The sequence below is a fragment of the Cibotium barometz genome, chromosome 29 (assembly GCF_041138505.1).
Source record: "Cibotium barometz isolate CiBa-2024 chromosome 29, ASM4113850v1, whole genome shotgun sequence".
In the NCBI taxonomy this organism is placed as follows: domain Eukaryota; kingdom Viridiplantae; phylum Streptophyta; class Polypodiopsida; order Cyatheales; family Cibotiaceae; genus Cibotium; species Cibotium barometz.
In genome coordinates, this window is record NC_141074.1 from 1,321,562 (window position 1) to 1,343,146 (window position 21,585).

The following is a 21,585-nucleotide window of genomic DNA, read 5'->3' on the forward strand; positions in this document are numbered from 1 at the left end:
TGGCTAACATGAAAGCCATCCTCTTGGTGAGAGGTTAAACACACTTAGGCTATTTGTGCATCTTCTCTTGCTACATGCACTTATAGATTTTCTCTCTCTTGTATATTCATGTGATGAGCCATTTGATAACTAATCTCATGATTAATGGATACTAGATTCTTGCTTTGATGTGTTTGATTCAATATTTTGCTCTAGATCCATTTCATTTGGTATCAGAGCCTTGATTTTGATCCATTATCAAGGTTTTGGGCATGAGATTAGTCTTCTTGATAATTTTCTGAATTTTCTCTTGATTTCTTAGAGTTTTGGCTTAATCTTACTTAATTTCTACTTAATCTTTTGAGATTAGTGGAGGGGAGGCATCATTGAGTTTTGGCTTAATCTTACTTAATTTCTACTTAATCTTTTGAGATTAGTGGAGGGGAGGCATCATTTCATGTGATTTCATGTGATTTCATGGAGATTTAGCTCAATTGGACCTAATTTGGACACCTTGGACCAATTATTTGGGACGGGGTACAAAAATTAAGGAAAATTTGAATTAATCACCTGTTAATCTCTCTGTTAATCATGTTTATCTTTTTGTGCTTCTTTTCCAAGCTTTCCATAGCCATTACTTCTCATCTTTCCCCCGTTTTGCTCCCATTTGCTAGGGCTTTTGTTGATCTTGAGGAGAGGAACACAAAGAGTACCAATTTACATGCATTTTTCTGAAAATGTCTGAAAATTTCTTTCCCTTTGCTCCAAACCCTAATCTCTCTCACATAACTCACCATTGTCCATCTCCATTCACTCTAAATGGCTGTAAATGTATCCTACTGCTAATGAGGGCTAACTTGGAGTTGATTTTGCTGCTTTTTGACCCATGAGGCTAGCGTAGCTGCGCCGTTTTCCCACGCAACCTCACGGCCAAAAATCACAAGAAATAGGCTTCATTTCATTAAATTTCTTCCATTTAGTTGTTAGCCAAGATGTTTGGCATCTTTCTTGTGGATTTTGGGGAGATCTTCATTGCTATTAGAGAGGAAGAAGAGGAGGTTTGAGCAACCCTCAGAAATTGCAAAAATCTTCAAGATTTGGATTCATTGGAGGCTCTATCAAGCAACAATCCAACCATTGAAGCGTTCAGAATACCATTGGTGAGTTGCTATGGCCATTTTCTCAAGCATTGGTGATTAATCCTCATGCTATGGACAAATTGGGGTTATTCATGAAAGGAAACCCTAATTTACAGAATTTTAACATTCCTACATAACTCATGATCCATTGGAAAGTGATTACATGCTCTTATTGCTCACATCTTTCTTTAATCACACCCATTTGGATGTCATGTGGTCATTTGTGAGACAAATGCAAGATTCTTTGATGAATCCATGCATAAATGGATGAAGGAATGCATATGCTTAGATGCATTGATTAAGCCACATGCATGGAGTGGATGTTGGGTAATAATGAGATGGTTTTTGCTATGGACATGATACTTTTACGCATTGGTATGATGCTATTGAGCATTGGAAGAGCTTGATGTGTGATTGGAATCAATTGGTAATGCTACATATAAATGCAAGTTGATGTCCTTGAATGCCATTTGATGCCAATTACTCATAAGCAATGCTTATGGGAGTGATACCAATTGGATATTGATGTCATTGGTATATGGTATTACCTTACTTGTGCTTATTGATTGATGTTGGATCTTTGGATGAATGGCGGACACTTGGAGCTATGTGGATAAGCATGAGTTTATGCATAATGGTTTATGAGTATATTGTAATGGGCATGAGTCATGCCACATCCTTGTAAGTGATCTGCCTCATTTTCATATTCAAGCTATATGCACCTCACAATTGTTTGCACTCACTTAAATTTCTAGAAACTAGATATGTTGGTGAGGGTATCCCGGGTGTTGGTGGAGAGGCCCGGGGGGAGCACGGCTTGAATCCACCGTGCCGTGAGTGCTGTGGTAAAGTGGTATGGTGGAGGATTAGGTGTGGAGGTGAAGACTTGGCCTCAACCCGTGCCTTGGTTTGGACTAGGTACGGGGGTGAGAAGAGCTTGGCCGGGAGATCGGCAAGCTTCAACGCGCTACACCGACGATCTTCTTCGCACAATCATCCTCTTGGTTTATGTACATGGCAATGGCGCCTTAATATGGACATCTCATGGGAATTGATCTTGCATTATGCCATGGGAAACGTATGGTGAATGCTTGGAATTGCAAGGAATTTGCATGCATTTTGGTGATGCAAGTTGAGGCACATGCTATGTAATGGATGGGAATTGATAAGAGGATTATGGATTTTTGCATTGTTACTTGAGAAAAATTGAGATTTAGCTCCTAAAACAAAGGAGACTATGTCAAAATTTTCTCAGATTTCTGGTCATACATGGACAATTGAAGCTTGTGGAGCATAATTTGTAGACCTTGGGATGCCAATGAGGTGCGAAAGGTGTTGACATTGGTTTGGGAGCAAACAAAGATCAATTGGGCACAAAAAGGGTCACTTTGGCAAGAATCTGCAGATTCACAAAAACCCTAATTCAGTCCCAATGAATTAAAAGGGACCATATGAGCTCTTAGTGCTTCCTTAGAGCTACCCAACGAGCCCTTAACCTCCGCATTTCGATATCTCTTTAGGGTAGAATTTAGGGTTTTTGCAGAAATAGTAAACCCTGATTCAGTCTCACAGGGGTTTGAAGGTCTTCTAGATCCAATTACATAGGCTTGTAGTACTCATCGAAGGCTTCGATTTGAGCTAAAAAAATTTGCATTTGGATATTTCTAGCTCAAGTTGTACCCAAAATACCGTTTCAGTCTATAACCCTGTAAACCCTAAAACAAAGAATAGTAGCACACCTCATCTCTTACGGGTCTTTGCATAGTGGTCTAGTACACTTCATTAGCTCTCCAACAAGCTTTAGATCACTTCAATCGGACATCCCTACCTCAATTTAGAGCCAAATTTTTGAAACCGAAGGTTTCCATGGGGCTGAAGCCAAAAGGGCGACCGAGGCGCAACACTTTGGCTTCCGACGAGGTAGAGGGTGAAGAGGCAATGATGGAACAAGGAATTTTGGATTCTCCGGAGGATACTCTTAGGCACACTTCAAGAGAAGGGGATACTTTTGGGCATACTTCAAGAGAAGGGAATGAGGAGTTGAATGTCGGAAGTGCCCATGGGCACACCCCACAATCTTCGCATACCATCCCCATCGATTCGATCATGCAAATGCTGATGGAAATGAATGCTAAGATGGACGCGATGGCTACAAGGGTGGAAGTCAATGGTAGTCTTGACACTATGGCTACAAGGATGGAAGTTTTGGAAGAGAGGGTCGCTCGGCCAATGAGCCAACCTTCCTATGATAGTGGTCATGGTGCTTTACATGAAGGCAAGCAAATTGGGACAGCTTTTGAAGTCCGTAGGGAAGGCAAGCTACCCATGGTACAAGAGGTTTCTCCCAAGGTAACACATGAGCATTCCACCAAGAATGTCACTTTCGGATTCATGGCGGATGCTAGGAGGCCTTCTATGCGGGAGATGAAGCCTACTACATTCCAAGCGGGTTCTTCTCAATTGGATGGAAAGCAACATGCACCTACATTCAGACATGAGGAGTCAAATTTTGGGGATCCGAGGAGAGTACCTTTGCATCCCAAAGCAAATCAGTTCTCTATGCTTGAAGAGGAGGTGTATGATATGGATGATGTGGTTGAGCTTGATTGGGAGCATATGTCATTCATTGAGAGACAAAGAGAAGCTCATGATAGGTGGATGGAAATGCCAAATTTCCTCAAGAGGGAGTACAAGGATTTTGCACAATTCCTTGGATCTTTTGTGCAAATGCAAAAGCACAAGCCCTCGCACCATCATGAGAATGCATCGTCAACCGTGTCAAAGGATGTAAAGGACAAGATTTCACTCTCTAAGTTCAAGGGTGATGGTTCAATCCCACATGAGTTGGAAGAATGGATGAATAAGTTGGATACATACTTTCAGCTCTATCTGAAGAGTGAAAGGGACAAAGTGCATTTTGCATCCTTGCATTTGGAAGACTATGCACATCAATGGTGGAGACATATGCGCAAGGAAGGAGTTATGCCACATACTTGAGAAGAACTCAAGCATGAAATGAATATAACATTTGTGTCGCCTTTGGTTCTTGACCGATACCATGAAGAATGGTATGAACTCACACAAAAGGGCATGTCGGTTAGGGAGTACATCAAGAGGTTCATGAAGCTCTCTATCTTTGTGGATGGACTCAATGAAGGCATGCGATTGAAGAAGTTTGTGCGTGGTCTAGATTCATACATTAAAACGGATGTCTCGGCACAAAGACCAAGCACTATCAAAGAGGCTATGAGGTTGGCAGAGTTATATGAGCCAAAGTATAAGAGGGTTTAGCCCAATGTACCTTTTCATAAGCCATTTCACACTTCTTCAAATGTGGGGAAAAGTATACCTTCTTCTACATCCACTTACACTTCCAAATTCCATACATCTTTTGGAAGTGGACAGTCCACAAGTGGAGTTCATAATGATGCTAAGAAGAGCAATGGGTTTGTCAAGAAGCCTCCTCAACCATTCAAGAAGACTCAACGGATGGATGATCCTAAGATTGAGGAATTGAGGAGCAAAGGCCTATGTTTTAAATGCAAAGAGAAGTGGTCACCCGAGCACATTTGCAAATCAAAGAAAGTGGTGGCTACTATGATCATTATGGATGAGGATGACGATTCCAAGTCATCTCATGATGTGGAAGAGTATGAAGGTTGCAGCGAGGAGACACATGAAGAAGACTTGGAGGGTCATTCTTTTGTCAAAGAAGAGGATGAGTTTCCTTTCGACCCCAGTGGAAGGGATCATGCATGCATTTTGAGGGACAATATGCTAAAGGATGCAGGAAATGTAGAAAATGCAGTCCATGTATGTTCCATTTCACAAGAGCTTTTGGCGGGTTCCAAGAGTCCGAACACCTTGAGGTTGGTGGGCACCATTAATGGGAGAGTTGCACACATCTTGGTGGATTCAGGGAGTACTCATAGTTTTGTTAACTCCAAATCCCTCAACTCTCTCACACTATCTCCGACGGAGCTACCCATAACCTTCCAAGTACAAGTACAAGTAGCAAATGGAGTGAATGGATAAAAGGGATGCAAGAGGAGTATCTTGTCAATGAGAGTGCTGTCCATATTTACAAAAAATTACAGCAAGGAGACGGTGAAGAATTTCCTCATTATAAGCTTTGGAATGGTCTACTATGGCACAAGGATAAGGTGTATTTGGTTCCAACCTCATCCTACATTTCCAAGGTGCTTCATGAGATGCATTCTTCACCGCTTTCGGGTCATCTTGGTGTTCTCAAGACATTTGACAAAGTGAGCAAAAGCTTCTATTGGAAAGGCATGTGGAGGGATGTCAAGAAGTTTGTTTTGGAATGTGTCATGCCAAAGGAATAAGGATAGTCACCAATTGCCAAGTGGTTTACTTCATCCTTTGCCTATTTCGGATGGAAAATGACTCACATTTCCATGGACTTCATCACGGGCTTGCCAAAGACGAAGCATGGATGGGATCAAGTATTTGTGGTGGTGGATAGACTCACCAAATCAGCTCATTTTATTGCTTCCAAGACTACTTACGGGGCCTCTCACATTGCCAAGCAATTTATGGAGCATGTATTCAAGATACATGGTTTGCCACACTCAACATAGTTTGTGATAGAGATACCAAATTCATGGGCACTTTTTGGAGGACATTGTATGAGAACTTGGGAACTCAAATCACTCTTCTACAAGGATTCATAATGTGTTTCATGTATCCAACCTTAAGAGGTTTGTGGGCTCTCTTCCTCAAGAGATTGAAGAGTTACCACCGATGGATGAAGAAGGAGAGATTATCTATGAGCCGGAGAGGATTGTGGACAAGAGGACAAGGGTTTTGAGGAACCGAAACATTGATGAATTCCTTGTGAAATGGAAGCGCTTGCCCATAGATGAGGCTACTTGGCAATCAATGGAGTATGTTCAACAACATGGTTTACTTGATGGAAGTATTCCTTGATCAAGTGGCATGATTATTATGTGAAGAATGGGCATATCATGAGGTTTTATATGTGCTGTAATTTCTGGACAGCTTTGGTTGGATCTATTGTTGGGGTTACCAACCTACTCCAACACACTTGGAAGATCATTTGATTCGATGATAAATATGTGGGACCCTTTGGGTGCGGCTACGCATCATTTGTAGCTCATTTTTATGGAGGTTTCATAAAAATTTCAAGCGAAGCTTCATCGACAACATGGCTGCCCCATAACAGTCCTACATGGTATTTTTGGAGAAGGAGTTTGCCGGCTTCACTACATTTGGTTTCCCTATTCCAAATGTATTCGAGGCGCATTTTTGAAGACCTTTCTACTTCCCATGGGTTTACACTGAGATTGCGATTCAATTGTAAATATCTTGTATGATTTTGAGGACAAAATCTTTGGGAAGGGATGGTTTGTCATGAACCATAGAGCTTGATTTCCACATGTACATAGGGACCCATGGGAAAAAGGAGAAAGTGGCTATAAATAGGGCTTGGGGGACATTGGTAGGATCTTTTGACACTTTTACTAATTTTGGTCATCTTGTACCTTTGGGCTCCATCAATGGAGATTTGGCCTTCCATGGTCAAGTTTATGGCTAACATGAAAGCCATCCTCTTGGTGAGAGGTTAAACACACTTAGGCTATTTGTGCATCTTCTCTTGCTACATGCACTTATAGATTTTCTCTCTCTTTTATATTCATGTGATGAGCCATTTGATAACTAATCTCATGATTAATGGATACTAGATTCTTGCTTTGATGTGTTTGATTCAATATTTTGCTCTAGATTCAGATCCTCTAACACATAACCTACATCTGCAACCTGCATCTGCACTAAGCTTGCCATTTTGATCTAATGGCACTGAGGTTGACTTATAATCAGCCATCCCATACTTGGACAATATATCCAATACATACTGTCTCTATGATTGCCAAATACCTTCAAGTGTGCGAATAACCTCAATTCCCAAAAAGTAGCGCAAATCTCCCAAATCCTTCATCTCAAACTTCCTTTTGAAAAGACTTTTTACATGCTCAATCTTATCCAAGTTGTCACTCCCAACAATAAGATCGTCTACATAGATGGTGCTGATCACAATACCCTTATCACTCTTGCGCACATACAAAGAGTGATCTACATCTGCCATAACAAAACCAATAGTGACAAGATACTCAGCAATCTTGTCGTGCCATGCTCGTGGAGCTTGTTTCAGCCATACAAAGCCTTACGAAGCTTACATACATATTCCGGGTGACTTGTATCCTCAAAACCAGGTGGTTGATCCATATACACTTCTTCTTGCAAGTCACCATTCAAGAGCACATTTTTTACATCCATCTAATGTAAAAACCACCCTTTAGCTGCAGCCACCACAATCACAACTCTCATAGTTGCAATCTTTGCAACCGGGGCAAATGTCTCCTCATAATCCCATGTGTATGTGCATATCCTTTGTCTACCAATTTAGCCTTGTACCTGCTTATGCTACCATCACTGTTATGTTTCACCTTATACACCCACTTACAGCCAATAGCTTTCTTGCCTTCAGGCAATGGCACCAAATCTCAAGTCTCATTTTCATATAATGCATCCATCTCCTCATCCATAGCTTTCTCCCAACACACATTTCCAACAGCCTCATCTAAACACGTGGGTTCTATAACCTGCACAACTTTTGCCATATAAGCATAGTGATGTGCCACATAACCATCATAAGTCAACCTCTGCACAGGGTTTTTGACTCTTCCAGATCTTTATAACTTTGCATTCATGGCTTCCATAGCCTTCTTCACACCAGGTGTCCTCATTGCTGGAATCCCAAGCTCCTCATCAAGGCTTATCTCTGAGCCACTAGACTCTCAATCAACAAGAGAATGCCCTAAAGAAATATTAGGCATACCAAGGGGCTTAACCACTCTCTTTTCCTTTATGTGATGCACCAACTACATTTCCAAGACTAGTATTATGATGCAACCTGCCACTCCATGGTCTATCAACAGAACCGTTGGATGAGGACTCTCATGGTCCAATCAATGATTGTGATTGCTAACTTGTATTATGTGCAACCACGTTTCTACTTACATCAGCCCCAACAACATCTTTTTTTCAGCACCATACCAGCTACACATCTCATCAAATACAATATCCTTGCTTACCCTCAATTCACATGTAGCAGGATTATAGCATCTGTATCCCTTTGGCTCAAGGGAATACCCAATAAACACACATTTTTCTACCTTTGGATCCATCTTAGTATGCAACTCATCTGGCACATGCAGTCGAGTGGTTTCATGCACATGGCATACAGATGGACCGTCTCCCTCCATTTTAGTATAACTTGGATTCCCTCTACCTTGATCTCACGGCAAGAGATCAACCGAATCAATGATCCGATTAGATCTAGTTGGGCTCCACATACACCAAACATGGGTGTCTCCATCAGAGATTGGTAAGAAGTGTGAGTTCTATAGAGATCACTTTTTGAGACTCTCCGAGTATGAATTCTTTGAGATCCTCGGATACATACAGATACACATGTCACATGCTATGCATATCACGATCGGCCAACTCAAGGTATCCTCCCACTGCCTCAGAGTAGAGAATGGCAGAGCTAAGGATATCCCACATGAGGAGAGGACGTGCACAATATGCATCACATGAACAGTGGAGGATGAGGTCCATTATATGTTCAGTTACCCAGCTTACTATGAGATACGGGGGAGATTCCATTGTCTCTTCTTCCTAGAGGGATTTAGACCACTCACACAGGTGTTACAGTTTGAGGATCAGAGGTGCTTGGACATGTACTTGATGGAGCTCAGATGACATAGGGATGTTGTTAAAACCCTAAGATCTCTCTAGATAATTGTTATGCATAAACATGCATAAATCAGGCATGAACTCATCCAACCACCCCCGAGCCCAAGGAATGCACACATGAATTATAATGAAGTACATCATACCTTTACCTTGACGTCCCATACCATCAAGAGGCATAACTCCAATCCATCAGCATGTAGCTATAGTGTGAAATGGTAGGTGAGTAGTTATGATCCTCTACACAAGAGAACATAACATAACCTAGCCTCAAGATAACATCAAGAGACCATAGCCTAAGCCCCCCTTGAGTGTGCCACATGCCCCTATTATATAGGAGGGCCCTCAAGTGACTCATCTCCCATGTGTGACCCTTGGATGCCTGACCCTAACCTTCACCCTTAAGGTTAGTCCTAACCCATGCTCCACTAGAGCTTGTTTCCATGCTCACAAGCCTAATGTGGGTTAGCCTCCTAGTATATGCACATATAATGTGCATATAACATACTTCCCCTCTCTCAAAACATTACACTCTTGCAATGAAAAGAAGGAGAACTGCGCTAAACAATCTCAACCGACTCCCAAGTCGAATCCTCTATTTCCCTATCTTTCCACCTAATTTTAACCTCAAGGATTAGTCAACTACAAAGTTTCCTTTCCCTGAATTTAAGTATCTTATCAGGTTCATGGTGGAACATAGGATAGAAATTAAGGAACATGTCCAAAAAGAATGGCTAAGCAATGGTAAAAAATCATGAAAACATCGTTTAAAATTAATCCAAATAAAAATATCTATTAATACGAGGTATAATCATATTAATAATATGCAAATAACCCGCATCTATCTAATGTCAGCACGTGAAAACGTACTTCAACATTAAATAACCCTCGAAAATATTAAATTCTCGAGAAAAAAATTATCATGATTTTTTTCTAATATTCCCTAATTTTCTAGGGCCTCAAAATACGATAATTTTGAATTCACCCAAACCTATCTTATGGCATTCCAAACCTATATTTTTCCAGGAAAATTTTAGCAAATAGATTTACCAAAATACCATTGATATTTAAAAAATACCAATTTTTAGGATTTCTAAAAATAAATTCTAGAATATTCCTAATTTTTCTTGAGAATCCCATCATTCATGAAATTCCCAATTCCGCCCGACAATTCTCAAATCCAATGAAAATTTACAATTTTAATGGATTTTTAAATTTTCTAGGTCAAAAAATATATATTTTTAAAGGAATTTGAATGGTCACGGGCGCTCCAATGGACACACCACATGCCAAACACCAACTCCATATTTTCTAGAAATTTAAAATAACCTTTGTCTAATTTTCCACTAATTTCCATGAATATTAAAAAAAATTTAATTTACCCCGAACGCATTTAGAATACAAACGATCAAAAAATTTCAGAATCCCAACGATTTTCCCGGAATACGGAAAGCCAATAGTTTCCGGAAAATGAAAAGACAAAAAAAATCAGAATGTGAAAGGTCAAAAGTTTCCGAAATCCGAAAGGTCAAAAGATTTTCCGGAATTTGGAAAGCCAACAGGTTTCATGGGAATGTGAAAAGCCAAGAGATTTCAAAAAAATTTAATTTCCAAAGGGAAGATAAAATTTTTATAAATCTCTTCTCCCTTTTTCAAGCTTTTTTATAAAGATTTCAAAAGCTCTTTTTTTAATTAAAAAAACTCATTTATAAAAAATCAAAAATAAAAAAAACCTTAATAAGATTTATAAAGCTTATAAATTCAATTTTATGGGGGGTGGCGTTTTATGGGTTAGCCTCCTAGTATATGCACACATAATGTGCATATATAACATATGTAGTGTTGGCGCAACATGCTGATTGTTGAGAGATAGCCCCGACTCCGACAAGACACCTCACAGAGAGCCATCATAGATTTCTTTATGGTATACACATCCACATCGGCATCCACTGCCCACAACAGCTCCTCTACTATGACATCAGAGCCCACCATGTGTGAAAATGACATTTTCCCATCCTAAAAAGGGGCTTTTTTGGTTTTATTTTGGGTCTTTTTGCTGGTTGATATCCCTTGGCCTGGCCAACCAGCAGCCCCCCTTACTATAGATAGCATTTCCTCTTCATTCAGTCTTTTGTACCACTTCATAGACATATACGGTACCACATCATCTATCTGTTGTGCTGTTGTTGCTGTCGGTGCCTTCCCTACATCAGCACATCTTCTTTGTTGACATTATATCTGCAGCGTTTTCCTTTAGCAGCAGCATACCTTGGGACAGCAACCCACTCTTTGCTACATATCATCAGCGTTTCTTATTAGTTCATGGGACAACATCCCTCTTTGCCTACAGAGAGCACATTAGCGTTTTTATCTTCAGCTCATGGGACAGCACTCGACTATACAGTATAGCACCTCAGCATTTTATCATCAGTACATATCTTGGGACAGCAGCCCACTCTCTGCGATAGTACTTCATCCATTTTCCTAAAGTTTACCTTGGGACAATAGCCCACTCTCTGCGATAGTACTTCATCCATTTTCCTACAGTTTACCTTGGGACAATAGCCCACTCTCTACTAGAGTTCATCATCGTTTTTCTTCTACACTTTACCTTGGGACGGAAGCCCTCTCTACTCCTCTCCACCACTCAAGTATTGCAACACCCTTGTCAACAGAGCTTGCATCACTCGGGATGGCAACCCTCTCTACTCTCTCATCACCATTCAGGTATAGTAGAACCCTTAAGCAAATACTCTAGCTTGCAGGGGGGGCCTTCAATGGGTAAATTGGGACCCAATACTATATCACCTATTATCTGCTTTCTCTCTCTTTTCTTCTCTCTCTAAGTGGAATTGCACATACTCATGGGTTTAAAGAAGGCTTTGCTGCGGGTTTATGATGATCCATGGGGAAACTTATAAGCATGTTAGCCGTTGTGCTTTGCCTATGGAATTGACTAGAGATGAGCCCCGTCATGGGCTGAAAGTTGTGCATAATGTTGGGATAGCCAAAGCTGATTATGTATCACTTGCCACTTATGCCACCGAGTATACCCATGGTGAATGAGTCTCATGCAGGGATCCTTATGTGAATGCAAGTGTTGGGAGGTTGCCTTTGCATAGGTCACTGTTGCATAGAGCACATGTCTCCGTGTTGCATGTTTCGCGCGTAAGGGTCTTATGCATGCACCTATTGTTGCCCCATTGGATAAGGGGAAGAGAAAGCTAGAAAATGAGGGTCACCATGCCAGGAGGCTTAAAGAATTTAAAGCAGTTGACAAATCTATGAAGTTTAAAGCCTATCATGGTGATTATGATGCAAGCAAGGCAATGGCTTTGAAAGCCCAATTTGACATTTTCTTCAGTGATGAGGAGTTCGCTAAGAAATCAAAGATTAGCGATGTGATCATGTTCCTTAAGGGCTTGGCTGCCCATTGGTGGATCACGGAGAAGCTCTCTAAGCAGCCCCGTTAAGACATGGGAGGACTTTAAAGAGATATTTTATGAGCAATTCTTGCCTCCTGAATGCCGTCGAGAAGTCCATTGTACCAACAATACCCAGCTGTGCAGCACGAGTTTTACTCGAATAGTGTACCTACAAGTACATGTTGAAACTCCAACTGTACCTACAAGTACATGATGAAACCCTAATTGTACCTACAAGTACATGCTGAAACCCTAACTATGCATGCAAGTACATGCTAAAAGCCCTATTGTACTTGCAAGTACATGCTAAATGCCCTATTGTACTTGCAAGTACATGTTGAAAAACCCTAATTGTACCTATAGGTACATGCTGAAAACTCTATTGTACTGGCAAGTACTTGTTGAATATCATCATATATCTACAGTGCCAAATGTATGTGCTATGAACTGGCACCAAGTGTACCTGTTTGAGTATCTACTATTGACACCACGTACCAATGCATGTTCGTGTACCTCAACCTATTCGTCTACATGACTAGGAAGGCTTGAGCCATAGTCTCTGAAGGTGTGAGCCTGTATAAGAGCGCTTGTTTGTGCATGGTCTTGGAATGACAGTTCCACGTTCAGGCGTATGAGATTGGTGGTGGCCAGGTTACTTTGACTCATTCGACGAGTAGTCTACTTCGACACACTTTTGTTTAGGTAACTTGTCTTCCTACTTGCATTGCATTGGATTGTTTGGCAGGCATGCCCTTGGAACTTTGTACAGATGAAATACTCTCATAAATTTTTATTTATTATTTGTTATTTTTTTTTTTGGGGGGGAGGGCGGACCTGTTTGCAGCCTTAGTGATGGTGTATCGTACAGTGCTCGTCTCTTTTGCAGATTATCTTGTGCACTTATGCAAGCATCATTCAGTTGTTTTGTGCAATGTGGCTTTTACATTTTAAGTGTTGACATGTGTATTGTTCATGAGACGACGCACAAGGACGTTCACGCCCAGTTGATGTAGTTACAATTAGCAGAATTCATGTTGGCTATTGGCCAAGTGAAATAAGACAGCATTACAGCCATCCAAGCGGTTGGTGGCCAACCAACCAACACCTTGAGAGGCTCATGGGTTTATGAATAGAGCATGCTATGTGTTTTATGTTTTCTTGGGTGGTCACTATATAAAACCCCTTACAACCACTTGAGTGGGCCCCAGGTGTGTACGAAAAAAAAACCCCTTACAACCACGCTTGAGCATGCATGTATTTAAAATGCCCCTATTTTTATTTATTTTTACAAATTTTACACAATCATTTACCCCCTCCATACAAGTTTAGACTGTGTGAATTTACACACATGAATTACATTAAACAACTCTCTCTTTGATTCCCTCCTACATGCATATATATTTGCAGTTATTGGGAAACATGTCCAAACCTATACAAGAGTTCTTCTTAACAGGATGTTTCATCAATGGACATTAGTTGTATGGGTGCACATGAATTGATGCATGTTGTTGTGCACATGATTAGGCAGCCGGTAGCGTGTAGTCCAATGTAGACATTGCAGGTGAATTGCCATGGAAACTGGATTCAGATGCCAATCACAATAGCTCAAGGATGTGGGCCTCAATTGTATTTGCTTTGACTTTGGTTTGTTTGGATTTAGATGCTGATCATAACATTGTCAAGGATGTGGTCATGCAAGATGGCCAGCCATCCCTACAGTTGCTCTTACGTTTTTTCACCTATTATTGCGAGTGATTTTTTGTCCTTTTACTCATTGAGACTCACTTTTGCAGGTAAAAGTGAAGCTAGGGCAAAGTACAGTGACCAGCTTTTTCCACGATTGAGAATCTAAGCTCCACTAAAGTAGGCCTATATCTTTTACAAGTTTAATTTGTGATCCTTGAAAAAACTGATGTTTTCTACTTATCCAATGTTACTAAGAAAGAAAACCACCCACCTCATTTACTTCTTTGAAAGCTTTGTTTAGAGTAAGCAAATACACCAAACTCTGCTTGATTGTGAGTAAGACCCTAGAAGATAATGTTTTCAAATTTGTAGTGTATGAATTACAACCATCTACCCTTTCTTGTATGTAGCTTGGCGTTTTGTGGTCTTCTCCTTTGTTGAGGATTGCTTCAATATAATCCCCACAAATATTGCACTCAATTATGCCTCATGTTAGTGGATTTATTTCATGTCTCTATTATGCTTATTTGATAGCACTTCTTAATTCAGTGCTTTTTGCATGATTGTTGTGTTTCAAAGAGGCTGTCTTTTTGCGTAAGTGTATGAATTGAAGACATAAGTAAAAGACAGAAAAGCTCATCAATTGTGCTTGGAAGCTCATCAAAAAATTGACATCCAAATGATTAGAGCCACAAAATCAACTGAATTTGCAACAATCAAAATAATCACAACATCATCAATATGAAGGGCAACTAAAAAGAGATTCATATGTCAATGAATAAATGCTGATTGAGAAGAATCACGAGCGTCTAGGTTACATAAGTCGTAATGAAATAGGAGTTTTAAGATAGACGTGGCATTCCCAAAGAGGTTATAGACAAAGTCAAGGATTAGTTAAGTCAAGGAAAAGCCAAGGGAAGATTAGTTAAGTCAAGGAAAAGTCAAGGGAAGTTTATGCCTAGAGAGGGAACAAGCATCGCCTTATGCTACTAAAATAAAGGAAGCACCAATAACGAAATACTAAAACTTCACTCTTGCAGGCTAGGGCATGCAAGGAGCATGTGTTGCTCACTAATTTTCAACCAACAAATTGTTGAAAATTTCTTAGTTTTAAATTTTTGGTAGTGGCTTCAATCTCATGTATAGCCTCAAAGTCTAATTATGTGTAAAACTGTAAGAAACCAAATTGATGTAAATTTCTTAGTGACTATTTTTAAATTTTTGGTAGTGGCTTCAATCTCCTGCATAGCCTTAAGTCTACTTAGCCAACCCTAGAAAAGGGAGGTCAAAAAATGAACATTTAAATTCTCAAAAAAAGTTATAGCAAACTCAACAAATAGCCACAGCTCCATAAGCAAAAGGTTGGCTACTTGGAATTGACTATAATAATTTGACCTACAAGGCGAGGAAGAGTAAACATGGATGGGCAACGAATGTTTCTTAAAGAATGGAGCATAGGACTTCAATTATGAGGGGTGTTCAGATGCAACTAGGAAGGACTTGAACTCACATCAATTTGGGGCCTAGTTGTTGACAAACTAGGAAGGACAAACAAAATGAATCTATAGAGTGACGAATAATCAATCATGCTACAAAGTGTGCTAGATGAAATCCCTTTCATGACAGGAAGTCCATAATCAAGAACTTGAACAATAAATATCCGTCATTAAATAAAAATGAGTTACTTCAAACATGAACATAGACAAGAAGAGAAAAAAAGTCTTCTATTTGGAAGCACAATAAGTGAGCTTTCCATGTAGGTCTGTACAAAGTGCAAGAAACACAAGTTTGATTTTTCAATGTATATATATTTTTTTAATGTCACATAGATGTGAGCCAAGTAGTTAAAGAAGTAGGTTTGGGTGGATGAGCTTGCAAGTTACAATAAAGAGACAACAACTATGCCTACAAAATAAAATCCAATTTGCTACGAACGTAGAACTTAACATGGAAAGTCAAATGCACCAATGAAGAAGATTTTGAAGGAGAAAGCCATTAGGTTTACAAACATTTGACTTGCTTCTTTGTGCTTTGTCAATAATGACCAAACATCCCCAAGCATGTAACTTCCAGACTATAAAAGGCTATAAAGTGGACTAGTTGGGGGCGATATCATTGTGTAGATAGATGCCCTTAAAGGGTGAGTAGGTGAAGGGTTGTCTAACATCATCCCCCAAACCCTTATGCCTTCATAAAGTTGTCCTTGACAACCTCTCACCTTTAGTTGCATGTACAAGGAGTGTCGCAACTCAAAACTCCTACTTGTTGACCTTCAATTGCACGTAGGAGTGGCAAGATGTTCGCCCACACTCGAAGTACTACTAAGGCAATGTTGGTCTTAGAGCATGTTCACACGCGAGAATTCTCATTCACATGCATGGATGGGTGCATAGTTGGCTCTTGTAGGCTCCCTATTCACACCACCAATAGTTAAAAAGCTAATAGCCCTCCTCCTAGTACTAGATTTGTTGGTCTTAGAGCATGTTCACACGCGAGAATTCTCATTCACATGCATGGATGGGTGCATAGCTGGCTCCTGTAGGCTCCCTATTCACACCACCAATAGTTAAAAAGCTAATAGCCCTCCTCCTAGTACTAGATTTGTACACCCCAACCTACATTTAGTTATTTGTAACACCAACTCACATCTGATAGGGGTGGGGCATCGGCCATCTTGGCTAGTGGCGAACACTCTAGCTAAGGATGGTGCGAATTCAAATCTCCTCCTCCCCTTGCTCCACAAGATAGTCTCTTTACACAAAAACCTCACATCTAGCGAAGACAACCCCACTTTTTTCAAATGACCTTTGTTGCTGGCATGCTTGAAAGTTGATCTTGAATAGGAGACAATCACATGTCTTTTCCAAAATTAAATGACACTTCTTCTAAAGTGCTCAACTACAAAAGCCTTGCTACAACTTGTGGCAAGGCTGATTTTCAACAAGCGAGGTCTCTCTTGAAAACAAAATGCCATTGTCTGTGGGTTGTTATCAATGGACCTATAGTCAATCCATCATAGTTTTGTACTACTAACAGGTATTATCTCTGACCAAAGTATTGGGCCTAGGGTCTCTTAGATTGAGATATTCCACACCTAGCCGTAGTGGTTAACACACACTCTTTTCCTTAAACATTAGCGTATGTATGCATGTATAAACATGTACACTCTTTTCCTCACCCACCCGTAGTGGTTAACACACACTCTTTTCCTTAAACATTAGCGTATGTATGCACGTATAAACATGTACACTCTTTTCCTCACCCACCCGTAGTGGTTAACACACACTCTTTTCCTTAAACATTAGTGTATGTATGCATGTATAAACATGTACACTCTTTTCCTCACACATTAGCTTATGCATGTATAAACATGCACTTCATGACCATGGGTCATATTACACACATTCTCATGTGGGCACACACATATATAACACACTTACATGCACATTACATACACTTAACACACACTCTTATCCTCAAATGTTAGCGTATGTGTGCATGTATAAACATGTACACTCTTTTCCTCACACATTAGCTTATGCATGCATAAACATGCACCTCATGGCCATGGGTCACATTACACACATTCTCGTGTGCCCCTCACTTGTGCTCAAAAACCTCCACCATTCGCACCTGAAACCTTAACTTCCATAAGAGTACCTTGACACAGTATGTTGATGTTATTTCCACTAACGAAGAACAAATGAAACCAATAGCCTCACATACCCCCCACACAAAACATGCTTGTTGCATCATTTTGTAAACTTGTGGGTGCCCAAACACAACTTAAAGAGCAAAGATGAACTATTGAGCCCACTGAAAAATCATATGGGAGGCTCACGTAGAAAGGATGATTGAAGGAGTAAAGCCAAACCACTAAAAGGAGGGAAAAGACCATAAGTCTAAAATTAGCTAGGGAAACATTGTATTGCTATTGGCTTGCGATGGTGGTACTGCATGCGTGTAAGTCTTTTGTAACCCTCCCTTTCTTTGACACCAAGACGGCTCCACAACATCATATCCCCTAAGCCACTGATAATTCTGCCTTGCTAACACGGATTTTCACCTTTTTTTCAACCATGCCAAGATTAGGGTAAAGTAATGTCTAAGCCAAAATGCCTCGTGATGAAAATGAAAACTAAACAAATCATATAGATATAACTTTCTTGATACGAACTTCATAGACGAAGACATTAACTAAACTGCACTGCAGTGATTCCAATTTGAGTCGAGACTCGACTCTTTCAAACCAAGCCTTCCATGACCTACTTGGCATTTTTTTAAATAAAAAAAATGAAAACTCAAATAACAAAGGCCTACCTTTTGCAAAGAGGGCTATAAACTAATATGAGCTCGTAACTCGTGAGCCATAACCCTTTGAAATCCCTGTTCATTTGCCAGAAGGAAACATGAGGTAAATAAATTATTTATTATTGAAGATCCCAAGAAAACACAAAGACAATATGTATTATGTTTATTTCTTGCCGAGCTTAGAGCGGTGGATCTGCTGATAGAGCGTCCGTGTGCGGAGCGTAAGAAGGCAGTCGAGGATGAAGCCTAGAGCGGAGACGCCGGCCATGACGAGGAAGACAAGGCGGTAACAGTGGGCACCCAGGCAGGTGGAGGAGCCATCCTTGGCAGCCTCGCGGTCGTAGAGGAAGCCCGCAAGCAGGCTGGAGAAAAGGAAGGAGCCCAAGGGCAGGTTGAGGATGAGCAAATTGTACATAAGCCCAAAGGCTTTCAACCCAAACAGCTCCGATGCCACCGGGACCGACACCGCCAGACGCACGCCGTAGCACACGCCCACCACGATGCTGCCCACGTACAGCGATCCCGATGCCGCCACCGTCAGCAACACGTAGCCCGCCACCATGAGCAGTTGCGAGGCTGCCAGCACCGCGGGCCGAGGCACGCCCTTCCACCTGTGTACGGCAGAACTTTCATTCATATGAGGCAAGAAGAAGAGAGATGTACATCAAAATTAAGTGGTCGCTTACCTAATTAGAGATTCCGACAACGCCCCTGAGGCTAGCCGCCCGAAAAATCCCCAAATGCTGATGAGGGACACAAAAATAGCCACACTTGAGTAACCCATAGACTGCCCTATCTGCCCCATATTGTTTATCACTGCCATGCCAGTGCCTACGCCACAAAGGAAACATAAGAAAAGCAGCCAGAAATCCGTCGTTTTCAACGCCTCCATCACCGTATGATCTTCACCTATCCTCTTCTTGCCGTAGAGAGCGGCCCCTTCTCCGTCCTCTCTCGTTGGCCGATCCCCAACCTTCTCCACATCTTCCGTTGCTCCATTGGAGCTTTCCCCACCTTTCTCCTCTTCGTGCTCCTTGCATTTGTCTTTCAACAAAGGCTCGTTCACGCCTGCTTGCCCTTTTCGTTGTGCCACTTTGAAGTGGAGATAGATGGGCAGCACTGCAGGGGCAGCTAGAATGATGAACAGGCCTGCAGCTATGAGCTTAGAGAAGAGCTCGGTGTCGATGCCACTAAGATCGTAAGCGAGGAGATAAAGGGCCAGCAGGATGGCCATGATGTTGAGGAAGGAGAAACACCGAGACTCTTCTTGCTCCTCGTTGGGGTTGTGCCCAGGCTCCACCGGCTTGAGTAAGAACATGGCCACGGTGCAGACGGCGAGGGGGATGAGGGCCAGCATGAGCACAAAGGCAGATGCGTTACCCGTGAAGAGAGCGGCACACAGATCTGTGAAGATAGCAGTGCTTAAGCCGACATACGCCTTGAGGATGCCGGAAACAGGGCCCCTGTTCCGACGAAAATTCCTTACGCAAGTCACCAAGACGGCGGTGTTCATCCATGTGGTGCTGTTCCCGCCCATGCACATCACCACGCACATCTGTATACATGCAGCATTTTAGAAAGAGGGGACTCGAACTCTCCTGAAACCCCCAATTTTTATTCGTACGGAACAGAAAACTCACCAGCCAATACGGGAGCGGCTGAATCTTCTGGCTTATCACTAGCCATTGCACCCCGTAACCTAGCATCCCTTCCACAGATCCGATCAGCAGGATAGTCCATGGGGGCAAAAAGTCAGAAAGAAGGCCTGCCACTACACCGAAGGCCTTGCCCACGTCCTTGGCGGAGCTTAGGCCGTTGAGTTGAACCTGGTTGCAATCTAAGATGGCCTTGAGCTCCACGGAGTAGTTGGAAAAAGTGTAATTGTTGCCGGAGATGGCTTGCACCCAAAGCGCCGACACAAACCCCAACCATTTGCTGCTGATTGAAGAGGGCCGCCGCTCCATGTCTTGGCCCCGCTCACCCTTTTCATCTCCCATCTTTGGATGGTGGCTATTTCGTTTGTTGACGGGCTACACGTTAAATAGCTAGGCTGGAATGGGCGGCGGACTGGAGGCTGGAGCCTGCGCCGCTCGGCTGGGTTGCAACGACATGATGGGGCTACTGGCGGCGGCGCCTCCTCCAAATTCAACGCATATTTGATGCGAGTGGGCACTGGAACGGGGCATTGTGCGTGCCTTGCACCGCGTACCACCAGGTACGTCACGATGCTGGTTGAATCTAGAGCACCGGAGGTGACCTCATCGGGAAAATCTCCTGGTGTTTAGAAAAGGGGGAAACGCATCGTGGATTACGATCGTAGTTTAGAAGAGTAAGTATCATCTGCTGCAGACTGCACAAGTGGGAGGGCGCAAGTGGGACTCTGTGTCTGTAGCATGAACGTGATCCGGACACTGTGCACGTATTGCCTGGCGTGGCCCACGCGTGGTGCAAGGGCTCAGACTCTCTGGGAGTCTCGACTCTGCTGTAAAAGTTGAAAGCCCTAGGGGTTGGTAGGTACAGGGGGGACCAGCAGCCTCACTCTATAATATCTCCTCCTTTAAGATAATATATAGAGAATTAAGATAATATATAGAGAAGAGATATGGATGGAACCATCTTTTCTCATTACTCCTCATCTTTTCACATTAGACTTCATCTTTTTTTTTCATCTTACCACAAATTTTTTATCATCATCGATCTCTATCACATCACATCATTCCTACATCAAATCACATCCAATCGCATCATCTACACATCAATCCACATCATCCATACATCCATCCACATCAATCCACACGTCAATCCACATCATTTAAACATCCATGCACATCAATCCACATTATTTACACATCAATCCACCTCATCCATGCATCCATCCACATCAATCCCTCATCATACACACACCAATCCACATCATCCACATCAATCCACACATCCATCCATATCTCTTCTCTATATATTATCTTAATTCTCTATATATTATCTTAAGGAAGAGTTTCACAAAGCTTCCACTTGGCAAGAATTTGGAGGTTCAAGAAGGAGAGGAGGAGGTTTGGGTAGAAATTGAGGGACCATGCATTCATTAGCTTAGCAATGATGTCTACTAACTAGGGTAAAAGGAATTAGACTAATTGTCAAAATTGAGTGGGTAATTAGTCGATTAACGATCCTCTGTTTCATTAATCACAGTTAACAACACTCTTAATCAGGTCATAATTGGTTCCCAAATGCATATTTTCTCCAACAAA

General features: G+C 41.6%; 1 protein-coding gene across 3 annotated transcripts; it reads right to left on the reverse strand.

The window, feature by feature from the left end:
- Positions 1 to 17,909: 17,909 nt before the first annotated feature.
- On the reverse strand, positions 17,910 to 20,697 carry LOC147621718 (protein NUCLEAR FUSION DEFECTIVE 4-like). Of its 3 annotated transcripts, XM_086822754.1 has the most exons (5): positions 19,978 to 20,697; positions 19,024 to 19,892; positions 18,512 to 18,948; positions 18,347 to 18,412; positions 17,910 to 18,092 (listed from the first exon to the last, which is right to left on the reverse strand). In XM_086822754.1, the coding sequence occupies exons 1-4, from the start codon at positions 20,332 to 20,334 to the stop codon at positions 18,369 to 18,371; spliced, it is 1,707 nt and encodes a 568-aa protein (XP_086678880.1). In that variant the 5' UTR covers positions 20,335 to 20,697; the 3' UTR covers positions 17,910 to 18,092; positions 18,347 to 18,368. The 3 variants fall into 3 exon arrangements, with proteins under 3 accessions (XP_086678880.1, XP_086678881.1, XP_086678882.1); XM_086822755.1 differs by lacking the exons at positions 17,910 to 18,092; positions 18,347 to 18,412 and having other exon boundaries at positions 18,439 to 18,948; XM_086822756.1 differs by lacking the exons at positions 17,910 to 18,092; positions 18,347 to 18,412; positions 18,512 to 18,948 and having other exon boundaries at positions 19,020 to 19,892.
- Positions 20,698 to 21,585: the final 888 nt, after the last annotated feature.